The following is a 20,024-nucleotide window of genomic DNA, read 5'->3' as shown; positions in this document are numbered from 1 at the left end:
ACCAGTTTTTCCTCGACCCTTCCCAAGGATAAGAGATCTTCCAATTTCTCTCCCTGACCCTTCCACCTATCTTCACCTCGCCTCTATCCCCTTTTTCTTATTTAAGCTACCGCATTCGTTCGTTTAATCCACCTCTGTCTTAATCTAATTCTTACACAGTGTACGTATGTTTATGCCGCGTGTTTATAGATTGGACAACTTCCTAGTGTAATATCTTTATGCTCGTTACGCGGTATTATGTAATAAGTCGTGGAGATAACCTAACTCGAGGTTATATCGATATCCAGAGTGGAACGTGTGGTAACTAAATGAAAAATTCCTTATCACGGAACAACGTCGATATCGCGGTCGTTTGTTGCCACTGGCAATATCGACTCTAGTATCGAATTATCGGCGTAACAATTATAGTACAATGAGTAATATTTTGGAAAATTTGTATCCACGTCGACGAAAAATATAAACAGGCGAAAAGGGGAAATATAACGAATGTTTTATCTGGCGAGAATACGTTCGATAAATAACTTGATATTGTTGAACAAAACGAAGTGACATGGAGTACACCATAAAATACGTGAAAATTGCTGCCACGTTTATTATGTCAGAATTTATATGCGAGTTTGACACGAGCCCAACGACAGCGAACAATAAACATTAAGCGCGCAACCAGTTACAAACTGGAAATCGAACAAAATTCGGAACGTTCTGTCGAAAAGACAGATTGGATCAAATATCGCACCCATTTTCAATTCGTCTCTGAAAATATTTCTGGAATAATATTCCCATAGGTATTTCAGAGGCAGCAGCTGGTTATTTACGCGAAGGCTTACAAACCGAGCGTGGACTACGTGGGTGGCAGAGGATTTACATGAGAAATTTCGCTATTTCTATCCCTATCCACCGTTTTATGGCTTTCTCTCGCGTCGGATCTATATTTTACGATCGTCCGCCCGTTCGCTTCACAATTGAACTTTCACAATGGCCTTTTTCTTAATGATCTACATCATACGCACTAATGCACTCATGTTGCAGCTCAACGATGCGATTATAAAGTCATCGAGTCATTTAAGAATAGCGTAGTATCGCGCAAGTATTATTTAGGAAAATCTCGATGAACTACAGTGCAGGGAAAAGTGGAAATGCTGACGGGTCGGGAAAGATAAGAAATCCTAATGGGCCATATGGTCAAGCAATATGCTCGTGGCCCTTTAAGACAATAGATAATTGAAAAAGGTGCACGTGATCATCTTGGGTCATCAACAGCTGTGAAACACATGTGCGTAGTACAAGTATGAAAATTGGTATAAAAGGACGTTTTGATGGAGAAAGTCAGTTAGTCGTTAGTCATCAATTGGAGTTAGTTGGAGTAGATGATGAGTTGTGAGTTGTGAGTTGTCATTCAAAAGTTGACTAGTTGTACCAATTTACTTGTTTTAGTTGTATTACATTAATACGTTAAGAAATAGCTTTATTAAATCATTATAAATAAATTTATCAAATAAATAAATCACTATAATAGTTTAAGGAAATAACTATTCTTTATAACCAAGAACAACCCAACGACGTGGAATTTTTTCCAATTAGCGTACTTCTGTTCCTTTCTTTAAACTCAGCGCAATAATTAGTCGGACACTGTAACATTGCGCGTGGTCATCTTAGGGCCTGTTGCTACAGTTGATGTGAAACTCTTTGAAACACGCACTCATCAATTACTTCTTTCCCAAATCAAGAAATTCCTGTGTCCACCCCCCAGCAATTTGCCTAACATTAAACATTGTTTCTATCGTTCTATACATTTTTTTTTCTTTTAGTACATGCGCATTTGCTCTACAAATCTACGCGCTTATGCTGAGTCTCTTCGAACTATCCGTACGCTTTAAAGAGACTCGATCGCATTAAGTTGCAATTCGAAGCAATCGAGTAGAAGTTCGCCTGAACGATCTCACGCACTACAGTAACTCGCGTGACGTAAGAATGCACGTTTAATTATTAAAGTTTGTTTTTAATAAAGCTAAGAGGATAAATGGCCAACGCGTCGACGTGGCAATGTGTAAAAATGTAAAAAAGAGGAAGGAAAATTCCGAGTAATCAGAGTAAATCAACTAAATATCACAATCTCCATCGTTCCTTTGAAACGTATAAATGAATACGTAAGCGAAGTACTTTGCAAATACTTAGACCAACTAAACATGCTTTTAGGATATACTCCCCTTATAGTATTGCTTATTTATGGTTTCTCTTGGCTCATAAATTTTTTAAGATACTGCAATAAATAGAGCTCTGATTTAATAATAAATGTCGTAGAATATGTATAAGGTTATGTAGAGAAACGGAAACGAGAAACGGGAATCAGTTTTGCGAAATGAATAAAGAATAGCGCCAAATATAGGAACAGAATATATCAAACAATTTTCGCTAACATTTCCAAATATACTATTGCTACTCGAGTAGTAACTTAAAATATCTCTCGAAATATCAATTATTTGTAATCACGCGACACTGACTCAAGCAATCGCTTATTCTTGGACAACAAATAGTATCGACATCAGATATTATTTCATAAGTGACAAATTTTCATTTAACACACATTTTGGCACAGCGGCGTATACGTAACATATCATAGCTGTAACACGCATCATTTACAATAGACATACATCAGATCGTCAACGATGAATAGTGGTCAGACAATTGAAAGACGTATACGAAGAAGTCAGTGACCCCGATCATTTATACGCGACCCCAGATGTCGAGTGAAAAAGCGGTGTTAATGCAATTACACAAATTCGAAGATTTTAGTTTCGCGTGATCGAAATACGATTTCCGATACAGAAAAGAGGGTGGACGGGAGCGCAAACATCGGTTTTCGATTGGAATACCGTTCAGAATGGTGAATTCAAGCGAGCAGATAGCAGAATGAGCGGAGAGAAGACCGAAAAATAAAACGACAAGAAAGGGATTCAATTAGATCCTTAATGGAGCTTGTATACGAGACACTTGCAGCCACTTGCGGTTGCTGGACCGAGTTACGACTTGCAATGACCTGACCAGGATTCCTCTGAGCCCCCATCGCTCCTTTCCTCTCTATCCTACCTTCCGACACCCGTCCGTTGCATCTTTCTCTTACCAAACTTTGGGCATCTCTCCAAGATACCGCAGAAATCGCATACCATGTTAGAAATTCAGGGCGGTTTGAACTTGGCTCGATGCACCACTAGCTGAATTCCGCTGCACAAGCACGTGAGATTGGCTAACTCCGAGGGAGCGATCCGGAATTCGTGTGCACGCTTTTCCTCCAGAATTTTTCGATCCGAGGAACTCGATCGGTGAACGAAGCTGTGGAGTCGTGCGGACCGGAAGGCGCGTTATCGATTACCACGCGAGAAGAAACGTGTAAAGCCGCGTGTCTCACCTTTTACCGCTTGTCTTACGATATCGAATCAACCAGGTGACAAAGTGTAGAAGATCCGGTACGAACAGGAACCATATTCGAGTTGAATATTGCGATTAATTTCAAATTATGTACGATATTGGCGTGAATGAATCTTACGTTACACGGTATGTAATCAAAATGTTTGAAGAGCGACTGTTATGTTTGATGAATGTAGCCATAAAAGAAATCATAAAGTAAGGATTAACGTTTATGGCTGTAATTGCAGTAAGTGCGAATATAGCGATGAAAAGCAAAGCAAATGGAAAGAAACGTCTGACTTTTTGATTTGAGCCAATGTCTGCAGGATACGGCTTATATATTCGTTTCAACGCACTGAATAATGAGAGTTGCGTTACCACGCGAGTATCGGAAAAGGTCTGTACACGTAACCTAGGGGCAGATTTACGTAAAACATTAATGATTTCAAAGTTGCAAATATCATGCCTATACATATGCATAATACAGTATGTAAAAACGTAGTGATGCATTTGTATATTAGCATATTCGAAAACGTTAAAAAAACAGAGAACTTCGTAACGTCGGAAATTTACATTTTCGTATATCGAAAGATAAAAAAGATGGAAAATAACATTAACATTAAGTTGGAACTTATAGTATTCGTAAAGATTGTAAGATACTTTATTTTACACTTACCTGCTTTATATTTTTTATTTTTCTTCAGTGACAAACGCACAAAACATAGGTAGCAAAAATGTTAAATGACGCGAAGTAAAAATTCACTTTCATGCGAAATACCGTAAGAAAGGGATTTGAATCGTGACACGACATCGAAGAACGTACATTCGATGCAATTGGCGAAAATGAATTGTATAATAATAACAACGTACATAATAACATGTCATAATATTTCATCCAGGCGCAAAATTATTTGATACGTTATGATAAACATGATTTATCAGATGTATAGGTCGTAAGATTCGTCATTGGAAACACCTGCAATGCTACGCTTCCATTCGTGTATTCCCCCTTTGCAAATTGACGCGCATATTTCTATTATTCAAACAAATCGTTCTTATCAGAATTACATACCAAAAACATTATTCTTTCTATTATCTAATCACGTATTAGTTATGTACACGGTGATTTTAGCAATACACATATAAGAGGATTAATTCAGATCCACTTTCAGATAGATAAGAATAAAAATATTTGAAAACATAACCGGGATCGTTTAAAGCGTATTCAATTTTGTAATTTATCCCGTTAAATGAATTTAATTGGTTCGACAATTTGTACGCAACGAACACCCGCGCATAGCGCCATCTATCGGTTACCGCAGGAAACAGTTCGTACAGCCTTTAAACAAGTAGTTTAAACAATCGTTAATACATTGGTCAACATGCAAAATATGTTCGAACAATAAAATAAATTCGTATTATGGAAACGCGAAGTTAAATAGATTATCGACGTACATTTAATTAGCAATGTAAAAAATACGAAAATTTGATAACTACGTTAATGTAAAGATCTTGATATAAATGTCAATAATTCCGTGTTATTTTCATAAAATTAATTGAATTAAATACTTATGGATTGGTTGATAAAGAAGGTTCCTTTAACTGACATGTTGCAGAGAATTGCAATTTAAGCACCGAGACTAAGTACCTAATTGCTCTTAATTAGACTAAATTGAAGGTTACCAGGGGACAAGTAAACGTGAACCAGCCCGTGGCATCGTCTTCCTCTCAACCAATCGCGAGACTCGTTTTTACCGACAACTACCAATCATAAGGCAAAACTTATCGGCGCTACGAGCGCCAATTCGATGTCCCAGATTAAACTGACTATAATGGTTTTGTTTTTCTTGCCCTAATATTTCATATATAAATTTCATTAAAAAATCGCATAGCTATGTATCAATCGTTTTTTAAATTCGCAATGAACCTCTTGCATATTTCATAAGTTCGAACCTTCGAACATTTCATACATCTGATACCATCGTTGATCGATCAATTTCGTTGCAATGTTATGAAAATAAAAATAGTTAACAAAATATTGAAAGAACGAAAGGATGCAAAGAACACTTTATAAAAGTACTTACCTCGGACGTAGGGACGAAGGCACTAGGTCCATCGAAAGCCGGCACCGGTACTGGAAGTCCTCTATCCTGCAATAAATATTTCAATTATTTGAAATTTCATTAAAGACGACTAAGCTTGTTGTAAATCAAAAGTGTTTCTTGAATGCCCGGCTAGCTCAGTCGGTAGAGCATGAGACTCTTAATCTCAGGGTCGTGGGTTCGAGCCCCACGTTGGGCGAAAGTTTTTTTTCTGTTTTCGCATTTAAAAAATAAAAAGATATTTTACCACGATACGCTCAATTGCATTTTATAGGAAATATATTGAACAATATATTCTTAGAAAAAAAATAAATTATCGTACATCTTGGAATTCGACTGAAGAGTATGTTTCACGTCGCTAAACTTTGTTTTATGATCTGCATATATTTTATATGAGTCATACGAAACTATCGATCAGGCTTTACACAGTAGGCTCGCTATATCGATTGTAAAAAGGACTTCCAAAAAGCCGTGACTACAAATAGCACAGCCGACTTACACATGTTTAGCCCCATGCAACGAGCAAGTCAAAATGGCTGACATATTTTTAGGCCACGTTTCGACGCTGTTCCATAAATAGACAGTTAAAATAACTCCATTAACGCAACGTATCAGTTCTTGCCGATTCGCGGTCCAAGGATTATAACATTGGCAAAGTTTGCGCGAAAGCGAACATACATACTATTTTCGACGTTCGAGAAAATAAAAATAACCCTTTCTCAAAATGAAGAGACCATACCGGACGTTTATTTACGAGAGACTCTAAGAAACGTAATACATACTGCTCCTCGTACACCGTTTCTAAATGATTATAGCGAGACGTTCGGATGGGTACTCATAAAACGAATGACTCATCGTTTAGTTTGGAGAAAGAAAAAATATCCTAAGTCCAACTTATCCTAAATAAGTTTCCATCTTTAATTTTATCTCGGCTTTATTTAGCTTCATCGTTTCGGAAGTTCGTAAGCTTGGCGAAATAATTATCGCTATACAGAATACCGATCATACTCTATTACTAGAGGCTACGTGATTAAAGATTTAATATACGCTCACCTTAACCATCTCCAGGATCTCGGCGCATTTGATCCTAACATTCTGGAAGGGGCAGTTCACGCTGAGCCTCAATATTACCGGTAGATGTAGCGTCACCAGGCTCAAGTACTTATTCGCCTGAGCTTGCCTCGGACCATCCAGAGCATTTCCCAGATTAAGCATCCTGCCCACGTCTCCGGGAGTGACGTCGGGACTCTCCAGCACCCTGCCGCTCTTCGAAGAGACATCTTCGTCCTGCGAGAGCGGTCTTTTGATCTGACCCGCGCTAAACTTCCTTTCTTCGTTCTTACGCAAGTACTCCTGCGGTAATTCGGCACGCGTGCAACGATGTCGGCCGTCGTCCAAAAGTTCGTCTGCGTAAATTTCGAAATTCTTCAGCTTCGTATCCTCCGTACGATTATCGTCTTGTCTGTGATAAATTTCATTGGCGTTTTCGTTCTCGAAACCATCCAGAGTATTGAAAACTACTCCGTCGCGATTCCTGATCGTCATCTCCGTCTCGTCGAAAGAAACGTCGTCCACACTGTCATAACACCGACGATCGCGCGGCAGAATGTCACCCTTCGGGCGGAAGTTCAAATTCCTGCGGTCGAAATTCGCGCCCAAGTTCTCGTCGAATTTCGGGCTCTTCCCGTAAATCCTGATGTCGGAATCCAACTCGTCATCCTCCAATTGCTTTTGTTTCGCGCCTTTCACCTTCACGTAGTTCTTCGTTCTTGGTCTATCCTCTAGACTCACTTCGTTCAACCTCTCGTTCGACGACGAGCCAAGGTATTTTCTCTCGCTCTCGCTGCTCGATCCGAATCGGGTCTCCGAATTATCCTTAAACCTTAGAAATCTGTCGTGAGGCTCGATCTTGAAACCCTTCCCCTCGTCGGACGACGTCGAATGCCCGGACCTGTAACTCTCCACGTCACCCCCGTATCTTCTCCTCTCGTTCGGCGTACCGTAGCCCGTTTCGTTCCCAAGTCGGCCGTCGACGCAATCGAACGAGCCCGATGGATATCTCTCGGAGCATTCGAGGCTGTTGTCCTCCAGGAAAGCGGGATTCTCCGTGACGCTCTGAGGGAAGAAACCCTCCGTCCTGAAGGAATCTTGAAGCAGCGGCTGCTGCAGAGAGGGCAGAACATTCTGCGGAGCCGATTTGGTCGGGGAGCGCTCGATGTTCATGTCGTATCTTCGCGTGAAAGGTTATGAAGTTTCTATTAGCGCGCCACGAAGCTTAGATACAGCGGAGAAAAATTCGCGCGGAAGTGAATGGGTGAGCCTCGGGTGACTCGTGAGTTTTCTCTGGCCGTTTAATGAATCCTGACTCGTTATATTATATTGGATAATAAATCTTTCTTACCATGTAGACGTTCGAAACTTATGAACACGCTATGTACTATAATATTATCGTTTGATTTCTATTTTCCTAGAGCTGCCTCGAGTATAAGATTCTATTTAAAAGAACCGAATTATATTATATGTAATTCATACACTGTTTTATTACAGTATCTAAAATTTATGGACGACGTTATATCGTTCTATTCGATACGACGATATATTATTACTGTATATCAAACGGAACGCACGTACGTAGAAATCAGAGATATTCTAAATATCGACACGCAAAGTTTTATCGAGGCATATCGGTACAAAATACATATATATATATGTAACATGCGGGCTCACCTTCCATCTTGGCTCTTGAACTTTCCCCCAACGTTCTCCGGATCCTCCATCTCACCGGTGTCGTCCCAGTGATTTGGACTACCAACCCCTCCAAGCCATCCCTCGACCGTATTCCTAGCCGCCGCCAGGGCGATGTTTCTGGCAGTTTCATCTCTCGCACACAAAGGCGCTAAAAATCTGCTAACGATCTCGACCTCGTCGTCCTTTGTGGAGGTGCCGCTTCCCGAAGAACTGTTCGGATCTCTGTACATCTCGTCTTACTTTCTTTCGTCGATTCTACTCCTATATGTGTATATATATTTGTATATATATGTACTTCCCTCTGTCTACTCGAATTCTCTCGCTTTATACGCGGCTGTCAACGCACGTATCTCAGGCTATACCACGTATGCACGATATAGGTAAAAGTACGTTCGCCTTGATCCCGACGACAAATCAAAAGCGTTCGATATTTAATTTAATCTAATCTAATCTGCTTATGATACAAGCGTGAACCCGTCTAGCTTCCCTCAGATCACCGCCGTGTCCTTGTTCACTCTCGATATTATCCTCTTGTTACGAGCTTTCACGATAAAGACTGTGTAATAAAGCTGAAAACAAGAAAACTCGTTTTGTAACGAGCTTTTAAACGAGATTCGCATAAGTTCGCCACACGAGCTCGTTGTTTAAAGTCCGACTGTTCCGTCCGAATCTCTTTTGCCTCGGTTACCAATCCGATCGATCCGTTTACGGTTAATCGATTATCAACCGTATTCCAGTTCTTTCGTAGAACCGACTACGGTTGAACAAAGGAAACGAAGAAACAAGGAAAAAAGAAAAAAGGAAAAAGAGTGGAAAGAAGTCGATGGAGAGACTCACTGTACTATCCTCGGGTAATTACGGTCGTTTCGTCGCGTTTCGCTGTGAGAATCGGCCGTAAAACTCGTTTCTCGAGGATTTTACTAGCGGTGCACCTCGGGAGTCGTTCCAGGGCGATAGAAAGTAGGCGGTGTCGACTGTCGAGCGATCGTGTGGCGATCTAGCACGATTGAGGTTCGTTTCCAGGGAGAAGAAAGAAAAAGAAAGCCGGGTGATCCTAGCGAGCGCACCTTCGAAAGGAAACGATCGATCGGGCGCCTTGTTTTTGAGGAACCAAAACTTCCCAATTCGTTCCCAATCTTTTTTCTCCCTCGTTTTTCTCGTTCCACACGTGTGTCGCGGTTAGCTGAACGGCAACGGTGTTACATTGTTCTTTACATCGTTGCAAATGATCTCTAGCCGTTGAAACGTCTTCGAAATTCCAATTGGAATGGACTGTCCTCGATTCCACCTCTGTTCACCGACGTAGTGACACTAATCCATTGGACGTCTGAAAAAAGATCAACGAAAATTACGTTACATTAACATAGTCTCTGCTGCACCAATTACGTAATTTGATCTTCAAGTCGCGTAGATCACGAGTGGCATAACTTGCTATTACATCGCGGATGTTCGTACTTTTAGGAAAAATTTCAACGCGTAAATATGCATAGAAGGCTTATAACGTGTAAATCGTTCAAACTACTCGTTATAATACTTAGAGCGCAAATTACCTTTACTTAATCGACCAATAAATCAATAAATCTTTATTTGTGTTGCAATTTTTAATCGTGTTTAGGGTAACATAAATTGGTACGAACGTAGTGTAATTATTGCAAAGAAAAACGTTAATGTACAATATATCGCAATAATTAACGTAATTTAGTTTCGTCTCACAAGCAAACAACTCGGAGAAAAGATCATGGATCACGAGTGACCCACGAAACATAGAACGTGTTAATGGATATTTAAATAGGAACGGCAGAGAAGTTGAACAAAATGCAAATGAATCGGAACAACGAAAGCTTCCCGTTCCACTATTGATTTGACGGTGGCCGCTTATTGAATTTCAATTTACCCGACAGCTTAATCGTCATCGATCGACTTAATATCCATCGGAGGCAAAGGTAACGCGCTCGCAACGTAACCGAAAGCTAATAGGGAAGCACTTCTCCTCGCGGCCGCGAGCTGCGAGCAGATTATCGTCGATCGAATCATTACGCAACGAACAATTGAAAGCCGGTAACCCTGCCGAGAAGTACTAAACTTCAACCGCGTAATCAGCGTCGCATTGTATCGGTTAATTCCTGCTCGAATCGTTTGTTACCGTTTAGATCTCGATGCTACTCGTTCATCGTAGCTCTCGTTTCAACGCTACGAATTGATCGTCATTTACGCGCCGATTTGCATCGTCGTTGTAAACGTCGATGGAACATCGCTGTTGTGAACGTCGATCGATCCAACCATTCTGATCGTGACTTAGCCAACGTAAAAATTTCATGAGGCAAAACAGTTTCATAGACCTGCACGATTCAGCTTGGAAATACTTGGAACAAACACTGCTATCGGACCATTTACGCAATTAGTCGATGTCAGGCTGCGCCAGTCTTCTCATTGATTGATCGACCCCCGCGAGAGAAGGTCTAGGTCAAGGCTACCGGGGTCAGGAAATAAGAGAGGTCGCGTGAACGCTGCAACTTATCGAGAAGGGGAGAGAACGAGCCCACCGGTGTCGTGGAGAGGATAAAAAGGGGTGCATTCGCTGTTCTCAACGGAAGAAAGTCGACGTCGATTTCACCGCATTACAGCTGTGATTGGAACACGTCAATGTGGAGTAGCCCGATATCGAAAAAACGCTGATCCAACAATAAAACCTGTTCTCCTATCGTGTAGTAATCACCTGTCAGGTAATTTCTTTAATATCTAATAAAGATAATAGTTTGAACACACCCCTGGTAATCGGGAACATGTATATTACCGCATATTGTATATAATGTCAGGATGGATTGAAAATCCTAATAATTACGGGTCTTCATTATAATGACTTAAATAAAATACGTCGTGAAAAAGTAACGAAGTAAGACGAAATAAAATAAGACGAAAGTAAGGTCGAGGTATAGCTGTAGCTTGTCACTAATCGATATACGGTGGATGAATAACAAATAAGTGAAAAAACAAAAGCAAGAGCAAAGAGGGCGAAAGGATCAGTCGCAACATCTTAAGGATAATATAACGAAACAAGAAAAGATAGTATTTTAAAATTCACGAGTTTCACGGCAAATTACATAGCGCGACTTAAATATCCTACCTGGAATAACTTTACTCTGCCCTAAACATGTGTTCAGGCACGATGCAACAAAATAGTAGTAGTTTCTAAGCAGATAAGATGCGTTCCACTTTGTACAAAGCGGAATTGCGTAAATCGCCGGGTTCTAGTCGCGGCATTAGTCGAGTAATAAAAAGCTCCCACAGCAAAGAATTCGATCCCACGCACCGAAATGCGCCAGTAACGCGCGTTTTCCTATTGCGTAAAGTGCGGAGAACGCCTGTGGCGGATCATTTCCCGGTACACGACTCGGTAATTCTGTCCCGCTGAAGTTCCCCCGCACAATGCCCATTTTTTCCTTTTTTTTCACTTCCTAGTCCTCTCCTTTCCGAGATCCACTCGAAGGCCTTTTCCCCCGGACTATCGATCGTAGGTACTCGATACGCCAAACAACAGCCGCGTTCATCGTTTCCGATTTTTAATATGCGCGCGTCCTTTCTCGATTCTCGGTAGGCCGATGCCATTTCGAGAGATCGTTCGCGGGACAAAACTCATGAACAGAACTGCGTAACGAAAAATAGATCAAAATACGACTATAATTTAAAAACCAAATGTAAAAACAATTTTCATGGCATGTGATCGACGGACGTCATACTTACTGAATGATCAATAAACTTTCTTGCAAAAGATAAGAAATATGACTTATCGTGTTCTTTCCGTGTAATCTCCGGGCATTTTGTATCATTTTACATTTAACGAGTAAAAATCCGGCTGCAGCTCGACGTTCTTACGAGAGGAAGAAGAAGATCGATAATCAGGATATAAGGGAGTAAGAAGGAGTATAGTCACGCACGCACAATGTATCCACGGCATAACGGCGAGGTTTATCGGGCATGGAAACGAAAAAAGCAAGGAGAGAGAGGGAGAAAAGGAAAGCACGGAAGAAAGGGTAGAAAACGGCGTTTCAGCATTTCTTCGCGGAGATCTCCAGAACGATCTAAATATTTATAATTCCCCAAAGCCTAACTCTACCCCGTTCGCACCGCTATGAATTATTAATGTCGTGCCGTGCTACCGTATGCCGGTGCACGTTGCTATGCATTTCTGATACGTGTACTTTGTCTTCGAGATATAAGGATGGTCAGGGCCTCGCGGATATAAGGGGCGATAAAATGATCGTCTCACGTGCCAGCGGCCATTAGAATTTAATGAAATCAGGATAAATCAAAACGATCGGGTTCGCCACGGGACTCACGATTGAAATACATGCACCGTTTTGTCTACCGACACCTGAGAGTTATTCGTGATGTAAGAGCTGAGTGCCGATGTCCAACTACCTCTTCTTTTTATTTTCGAAATGTTTTCATACGAAGAATCAAAGATAATATTTTTTATTAACCGTGCTTATTATCAAGTCCGTCGCATGTAATTATCATGCACCGTAAAGAATTATCGCGGATCACTGTGGCGGCTCGTTAAGACGCTCGCTTGGTGCATCGTGACGCAACGAAGAAAATGCAATTTCTCTGATCGCATATTTATAAACTGCCGCCCGGTATCACAGGTTTCGACATTCGATCGCGTTGCGCTCGATCGTCCGTTTTAACCAGCACATCGCAGCTACGTATGTATCTGGCCTTCGATAATGCGATAAACAAAATTCACGGATAATTCGCCTGCATTAAAACAGATTGAAAAAGAAAGGAAAGAAGGATAAGAAAAAGAGATGGGATTTTGAGCAAATTATGGATCGCGTGATCCACCTTGACGCGTTCGACGATCCTCGACACCGAAATGTATCGTGCAGTTGGATCGGACAGCAGGGGCCCTCGTCGGATTGTGGGAAAACATTATACATCGCTGGTCGCGGCGTTTCACGTGGAATATTCCTCGAACCAGGCCTCGTTGTTCAGGTAAATAAGTTACAGCGTAATGGGTTTCTCGTATTAACGAGACCCGTTTCGCTTCTCGAAACCAATAAGCGGACCAACACACGGCAGCTGTATCCTGTCGATGTGCTATCTAATTTCCTTGTTACGTAATTCTATGTGGATTCTGGATAGAATCGTAGTAGCCTGAACACGGTCAAAGCAGCAGGGAGAGTCCTTTCCAGTGGTAATTTCTTGCGGTATAACAAACATGTATCCAACCGAGAGCAGCCGAAGCCGATTAACTGATGCATCGCTAAATTTACGACAACCAAGCCGGTTTACGACCGCTTTTGATACCGAGATTAGAAGAAATCGTTATTATACATATAAATATATGTATTATATGTATTATAGAAGTGGAACTATGTTTCTAAAATCGCTCGATACACGTATTGCCAATTCAGAGCCCGAAGCAGGGTTCACCTGTGGATACCTGAACGAAACTAATCACAATGTGTCCGACGGATCGATCCAGCCGATAATGGTTCACGACAAAAAGCTTGCTAAATGCGAGGCGTTGTTACGCTCGCTCGCCATCGTGCTTAACGCAAATTGCAAAACTGCCGAGTCGGCGTTACGACCTTGCGACACGCGAGACACCCGCGATAACACCCGGTTACCAACGCTAAACCGAGAATCACACTCACGACGAGCCCCTTTCCTCACCAAATTAATCACTCTCGTTTCGATGATTCATAAATACACCATTAATCAGACGGCCTGAATGATCGTTATCGGATAATTCGATTACTGTGATGGAATTGATAAAATTGTAGATTAATATAATTGTCGTCCTTTGTGGATGATAATTGCGAGATAAAGTTTGATAGTTTCTCTTGCGATAAATATAATAATCGTATTAAAACGTAGCTACGACGGTACAGAGATTTAATTTAATTAAACAAATTAAATTTCATATAACTTAATTACGATACTTAAACTTGAATTATCCAGTAGGCGATCTACGAGGTGTTGCAAACGACGTTGTTGATCGAAGACGTTGAGTCAAACGAACCTTCCATCTTACCAGATTGCGCAATACAAATAAGTCTTTCTGAATATCACGAAACAACACCGCGGTTCGAATCGATCGAAATGTTCGTTCACAAACGCCGTACAATATACCAACCATGCAACACTTATGTTAATCAACGCGCATCGCGGATCGTTCAAGATGCCCCGAAACGTTGTACAGTTGTTGCAATATAACATAAAACTTGCTTACTACACCATTTGAAAATAACATGGCTGAAGTTACACGAAGATCAGGTATCGAGTAATTTCTATCAGTGGCTACAATGTTTCTCATTCGCGTTGTATCGTTGCTACATGCTACACAAGATTCTCATAATGAAGAGTCGATAAGAAATCTCGCAGCAGGATTCCTAATAATTTGCCTAACGATTTCACCTAACGTTTTCCTTTGCTAGATGCTTTCCACTATCGACGATCGGAGAAACTCGATAATTCATTGCTATTTCGATTACTCTCTGAGATTTTCACGAGAACGTAATGCTCGTACGATTTGATGGATTTAACGTTAAGAACCGTATTTAATATCCGGGCTCGTAATTTATCGTAAAAATTTTATAAATATGCATACAGGGATTTAGAATCTTGCGGAATGCTTGTTACAGTATATGGCTTAACTTGAATCATATATTTTTCCATACACCTTGCATTTGAATTCCTTTGATGCAAGTTTTATACTTTTAGTGTTGAACCACTCGCGAATAATTAAAACGTCGACTTTCACTTTGATCTTTTTGGTATAAGTTCTATACTCTGGAAACTGCAAGTTCTGATGTTAAACTTATCATAAATTAAAACACTAAGTTCGCTTTTGATCTTTTCGATACGAGTTTCATACTTCAATAATCGATAGCTCTATTATTAACGCTATTATTAAAATAGTTGCAATAAAGTATGGCAAATTAAAACGCCAAACTTCATTTTGATTTCTTTCGTACAAGTCTCATAGTTTTAATAGCCATAGTATTCAATGTCTTGAAAATAAAATACTAATGTTCCTGTGCGTAGCACACAGATATGGCAAACGAGGCAACGCGAACGAGACTGGAAATAATGTCCTTAATATAACCACCTATTCCCACTTTTCATTAACCTAAAATTACATCCGCGTCGCGATGCTGAACGTACGATATTCTTGCACGCGATACTTGTTGAACGTTATTCCCAAATCAGAGGGGGAGGTAAATTGAATTTTATGGATTTAACGCCATGTGGATGACCATGGGTGTTTCGAGCGTGTTCGTAGCAAATGCAACTGAAGTATACATATAGCGAGTGTCGGTCGCACGGCACCGGCATAACAAGTAAGAGAAACGGGACCTAAAATAATGTACTTAATATCGCTGCCTTCCATTTCCCGGCTATACGCCCTCCATTCGGAACAGAACAGATGTACGGGATACTAATGGGCCGCGTACCATTGTAACGTATGCTTTCCAGGCTATGTATGCAACACTTGTTGAACATTAGTCTCATTCTGCTTGAGAATTTTGTAGGCTCGACGTCGTTGATCCTCTTAAGTTCGCCACAAACGTCGCATTAAATCTTTAAACTTTCGCGAAAGGGACAAAAATACTCCAAAACTTCTAATCGATATTTATACCTTGACAATGACAGAAATTTCTTGCGGACTCCTACGTTGCTGTTCCAATTAATCGTGCCACAATCGATGTATTAAAGTTTATATTAATAAACGATTTAATTAGAATATATAATTATAATTTAAATATAATATAATAATGATTTCTATTATAAACGAGCTTGCAAATTAACAAAGAAAGATGTCCAGGATTAGAAGTCTAATGAAAATCTCCAAGCTGTCGAGATCTAATTTACAGTCTCTAACTTCTCACAAAACGAATTAGAATATTCGGAAAATTTACGGACCTCGTTTTCTTTTTCGTACAGAATATACAACTTAGGTTAACCGAAGGTTACATCGTTAGATAAAGTAGTTTGACGAAGTTTGCTCTCTCTCTCTCTCTCTCTCTCTCTCTCTTTCTCTCTCTCTATCCGGAAGGCAAGGCCAGATCTCGTCTGGCGTTCGAAACATCGAGTAATCCGTGCAACGACATTGCTCCGTAACAATATGACATGCCGTGCTCCATTCCTTGCGTGCAACACTTGTTGAACGCTTCTCCTTTGAGTCGGCGGACGAAATTTCACGGATCGAACACGCTACTGACCGGTCTAACGTCGAGTCTGCATAACAGCTAGCGAGATAGGTAATAGTATAATACGCGGCGAGAGGGACGAGGCGGAAACAAGGCTACTTCGCTCGAGATAGTCACGTAGAAGGAGGCGGAATACGACCCTGATTGCCAAGGAGAAATCTGCAGCGTGATCTCGCACGAGCTACAACCGTGCAATAACGTGTGTCTTCGTTTCATGGCGCACGCGAGAAGAAGAAAAGGAGAACGACGAGACTCGAGTTCGAATATAAAAGTTGTTACATATTAAGAACGATCTTGATACATCCTTATCGGTGGATATATTCGTCGTTACCAACCAGCCGAAAGGAGCCGCCATTCGTTTGCTTAATCCACTCGTTCGCAATAAAGAGATCACCTGAGCAACGAGAATAGGATATTCCTTAAGTAGCAGTCGCTTTACACGACGAGTCTCTGCGTTATCATAGAACTAACGCTGTCGCAGATAAACCTGAGAAAATATTTGCTTACGAAACTAACGAACCCTTTGTCGAAATGAGCGTAGCTAAGAGAACATGGTTACGCCATTGTTGTCCCAAGGAAAGATTACTATAGCGATCCGTTCTTTGTGCAAGGTTGTAGCTAGTTTACGAAGTCAGCCAGCTAACGCTGCGACAATGTGGGTTAGAGATTAAAAAAGGAATATAAAAAACAGGAAGAAACCTTGCTGCTGGTAATGCTGATGGTCTACGCGTATTCAAAAGGAGTACCGAAACGTTTAAACCCGGCTAATATGATTTTACACGGCTCGAAACACGAGCAAAGTTCCGAAGGAATAAAAGAAGGCGTTAAGTGGAACGCTTGCACGATCAGCAAGAATATACTGCGGATCTCGATAAACACGCTGCACGTTCCAATAAAAACGAAACCATTCGAAACGAAATTACTGGCATCTGGCTGTTGTCATTGATGGACGGGCAAATGGATTCGAAATAAATTCACCGATCCAACGCGGGCTACGTCATTTAATTATAGATAATTATTCGTGACAGCGGTACTGACGCGTCTCGACCAGCCTGGTTATATAACATTCGTAAATCGTGCCAGAACTGGCCGCGATCTTACGACTCGCAAACGTCACTGACCAGTAAGTGGGCGAATAGAGTCATAACACGTACGGTCGAGCTGGCGAACGTGCACGGGGACGAAGGTTTAGTCACGCATTCGACCGGGCTATCGGATCCGTATGGAATCCTTGCCTCGCACACAGGAACACCTGGCCGTAAGCGTCACGGTTAATTTGCACTTTCTATGAATTTTAATCAGCCTGTGAGCAGAGAAGGATCCGGAGACAATGGCACGTAGGGACCGGCTACGATTATCGACCGTATGGGTTCCGATGTTCGACCGTGTATCTCGTCCAACGCGCGACCCCAAGGAACAATCCCAAAACCACAAACCCAATGAACAGTCCTTATATTCCTTATACGCAAAAAATTCAAAGTCCTCTTTGGTTTACAGATTACGACTACAAGGTTACATTTTCGTTTCACCTAACAACAAAGAGAGCAATGGGAAGGAAGAAACGGCGGAGATCACAGGAGAGAGGGAAAGGAACGCGCTTAATGATCGCGTGTTCCGCACAGGTGATCGCGAGGTCAAACGTTGCTTCTCCAAAGTCCGATAACCACCGACTACGAACGAAATGATTAACGATAGCCTGAGAAAACCAGACGTAGAGCCAAAGAAGAGAAAAAGAACGATGCGAGGGAAGAGAGGTGTGCCATATGGAATTCGGTATATAGCAACGGTAAAATCTGCGATGGGATTAATAGAAATCGGAGAGTGTTACGGCACCTCAGGCGCGGACAATCTGCACTTGAAATCTAGACAGCGAACGATGAAGACTAGAAGCGAAGAGGAACAACATTTGCTGGCAGCAAACCGTGTAAACAGCAATTCCTTTTTCGTGTTGGTGCAGTAACGTTGCTAAAAAAGAAAATGGCACAATGACCTGGGACACGCGGTGTTACACGCGGGTCACCTACGCGAAAGCGAGCGAACAAGCGAGCAAGCAAAGACGATGCGGAACGTTTGGTGCATGGTGCAACTCGCGTACCACGCGGGTGTGCACGCGTGCATATCAATTCCGCGGGCGCGGAGGAGTCGCCAAGATCTCATGTAAATCATCGAGACAAAATGGCTCCTCCCTATTTTCTTGGCGCAATGTGCACGCAACGACGGAGCGGTAATGCTCGAAGCATGTTTGAAAAGCGAAAACGTGGTTCATCGGGGGACCAGAGATCGAGCAAAGAGGAGAGACGGAAGGAGAGAAAGAGAGTGGAGGAGTGTCGAGTGTTACACGCGTGAATAGTGCGTTTCGTTGTATAATGCGCGCGAGGAACACACCGAGCCGATGCACTCGCGCAACGGTCGACCAGACCGAAGTGTACTTCATCGTAAATCATGACGAACAACTATTTACTTATCGTAGAATCGTAAATAACGAGACAAAAAGACACGCTCCATACCGGCGAAAATTCACTTTACAATGCTAATGAAATTCTGAAAAGTTCTGTACAAAGGATATAATAAGTTCATAAAAATTTATTATGGTAAGTGTTCAAATTGTTTCGCCAGTCATCGTACGTAAGATAAGAAAGCATACTTTTGATTTGACGTTATTATCTCTAAAGCACTTTTTGAAAGAAATTTCTATTTTTCTTCGTGCAGCGCCACTTAAGAGAGGTAGTCCATTACTTTTATTGCCCGACCATCTGCGCGTTACCTGAATTACCGTAAACTATTTGTCCTCGTTCGCGACACAGCACCGGTATTTTCCCGAAACAGAATTATTTCCCTCTCTAATCTCCTCGAATCAGCCCGAAAAGTATTCCGGTTAAAAGAAACTCACCTATTTCACTCTCAACGATCAAGGAACACCAAGAATCCGATCGACTGCAATTCGTAATCAACCCGATGAACGATCGAATTACCGTGATGTTCGACGAGCCTGCTGACATCCAACCATCGAGAGGAACCACCGAGAGCAGACCAACCGTCTGTCGATGTCTAATTACGCACTGATTTTGTCCCTTCTCATTTTCGTTCGGTCTTCACAACGTTAAGTAACTAACGGTCCTGCGGGACGAACCTGCGCAACTTTCGTGGTAGACAGAGAGGATCAAACCGCATCGAAAGCCTCCCCTACCTAAGCTTCGGCCAGACTCCTCGAGACACCCCTTTTTCGCCTAGCTAAGTCAAATCGACCGAACGTGCTCATCGGCCCCTGTAATCGAGACGCGAATCTTTCTATCCCTGCGCAGGTAAAACGTGTGTGTACGTTGCAAAGCGGCCTGGTAAACGCAAACTACACAGGGTGTTAAAATATCAATCTCTCGACGTTTTAAATTACACGCGAGAGAGATCTCGGACGCACGTGTCGCGCGGGGACCGGTATCGTTAGACTGTGAATCAACGACGGAAAGAAACGGGCGCAGGCCGTAGTTCTGTAGCCAGTTACGATGGCTAGGGAGAACGAGGGAAAAATGTAAACGGAAGAAGCGAGCTAAAA

The 20,024-nt window shown here is 41.7% G+C and overlaps 1 protein-coding gene and 1 non-coding gene across 7 annotated transcripts in view; one reads left to right on the top strand and one right to left on the bottom strand.

The window, feature by feature from the left end:
• Window positions 1–20,024, bottom strand: part of Sesn (Sestrin) — a 147,269-nt gene that overhangs the window by 116,193 nt on the left and 11,052 nt on the right. For 4 of the 6 annotated variants that reach the window (XM_069117478.1, XM_069117480.1, XM_069117481.1 and 1 more), the window contains exons 2-5: window positions 9,323–9,582; window positions 8,235–8,824; window positions 6,561–7,737; window positions 5,490–5,555 (exon numbers count right to left, since the gene is read on the bottom strand). In XM_069117478.1, coding sequence (XP_068973579.1) covers window positions 5,490–5,555; window positions 6,561–7,737; window positions 8,235–8,485 — 1,494 coding nt within the window. In that variant the 5' untranslated portion in view covers window positions 8,486–8,824; window positions 9,323–9,582. The remainder of the gene's footprint in view (window positions 1–5,489; window positions 5,556–6,560; window positions 7,738–8,234; window positions 8,825–9,322; window positions 9,583–20,024) is intronic. The other 2 variants (XM_069117479.1, XM_069117484.1) reach the window with 2 other exon arrangements.
• Window positions 5,634–5,706, top strand: TRNAK-CUU (transfer RNA lysine (anticodon CUU)). Its single transcript has one exon. It is a non-coding gene; the product is annotated as a tRNA-Lys (tRNA).

This window comes from Bombus flavifrons, chromosome 7, assembly GCF_040668555.2.
Source record: "Bombus flavifrons isolate JBK064 chromosome 7, iyBomFlav1_principal, whole genome shotgun sequence".
In the NCBI taxonomy this organism is placed as follows: domain Eukaryota; kingdom Metazoa; phylum Arthropoda; class Insecta; order Hymenoptera; family Apidae; genus Bombus; species Bombus flavifrons.
This window is presented reverse-complemented; position numbering and strand designations above follow the sequence as displayed.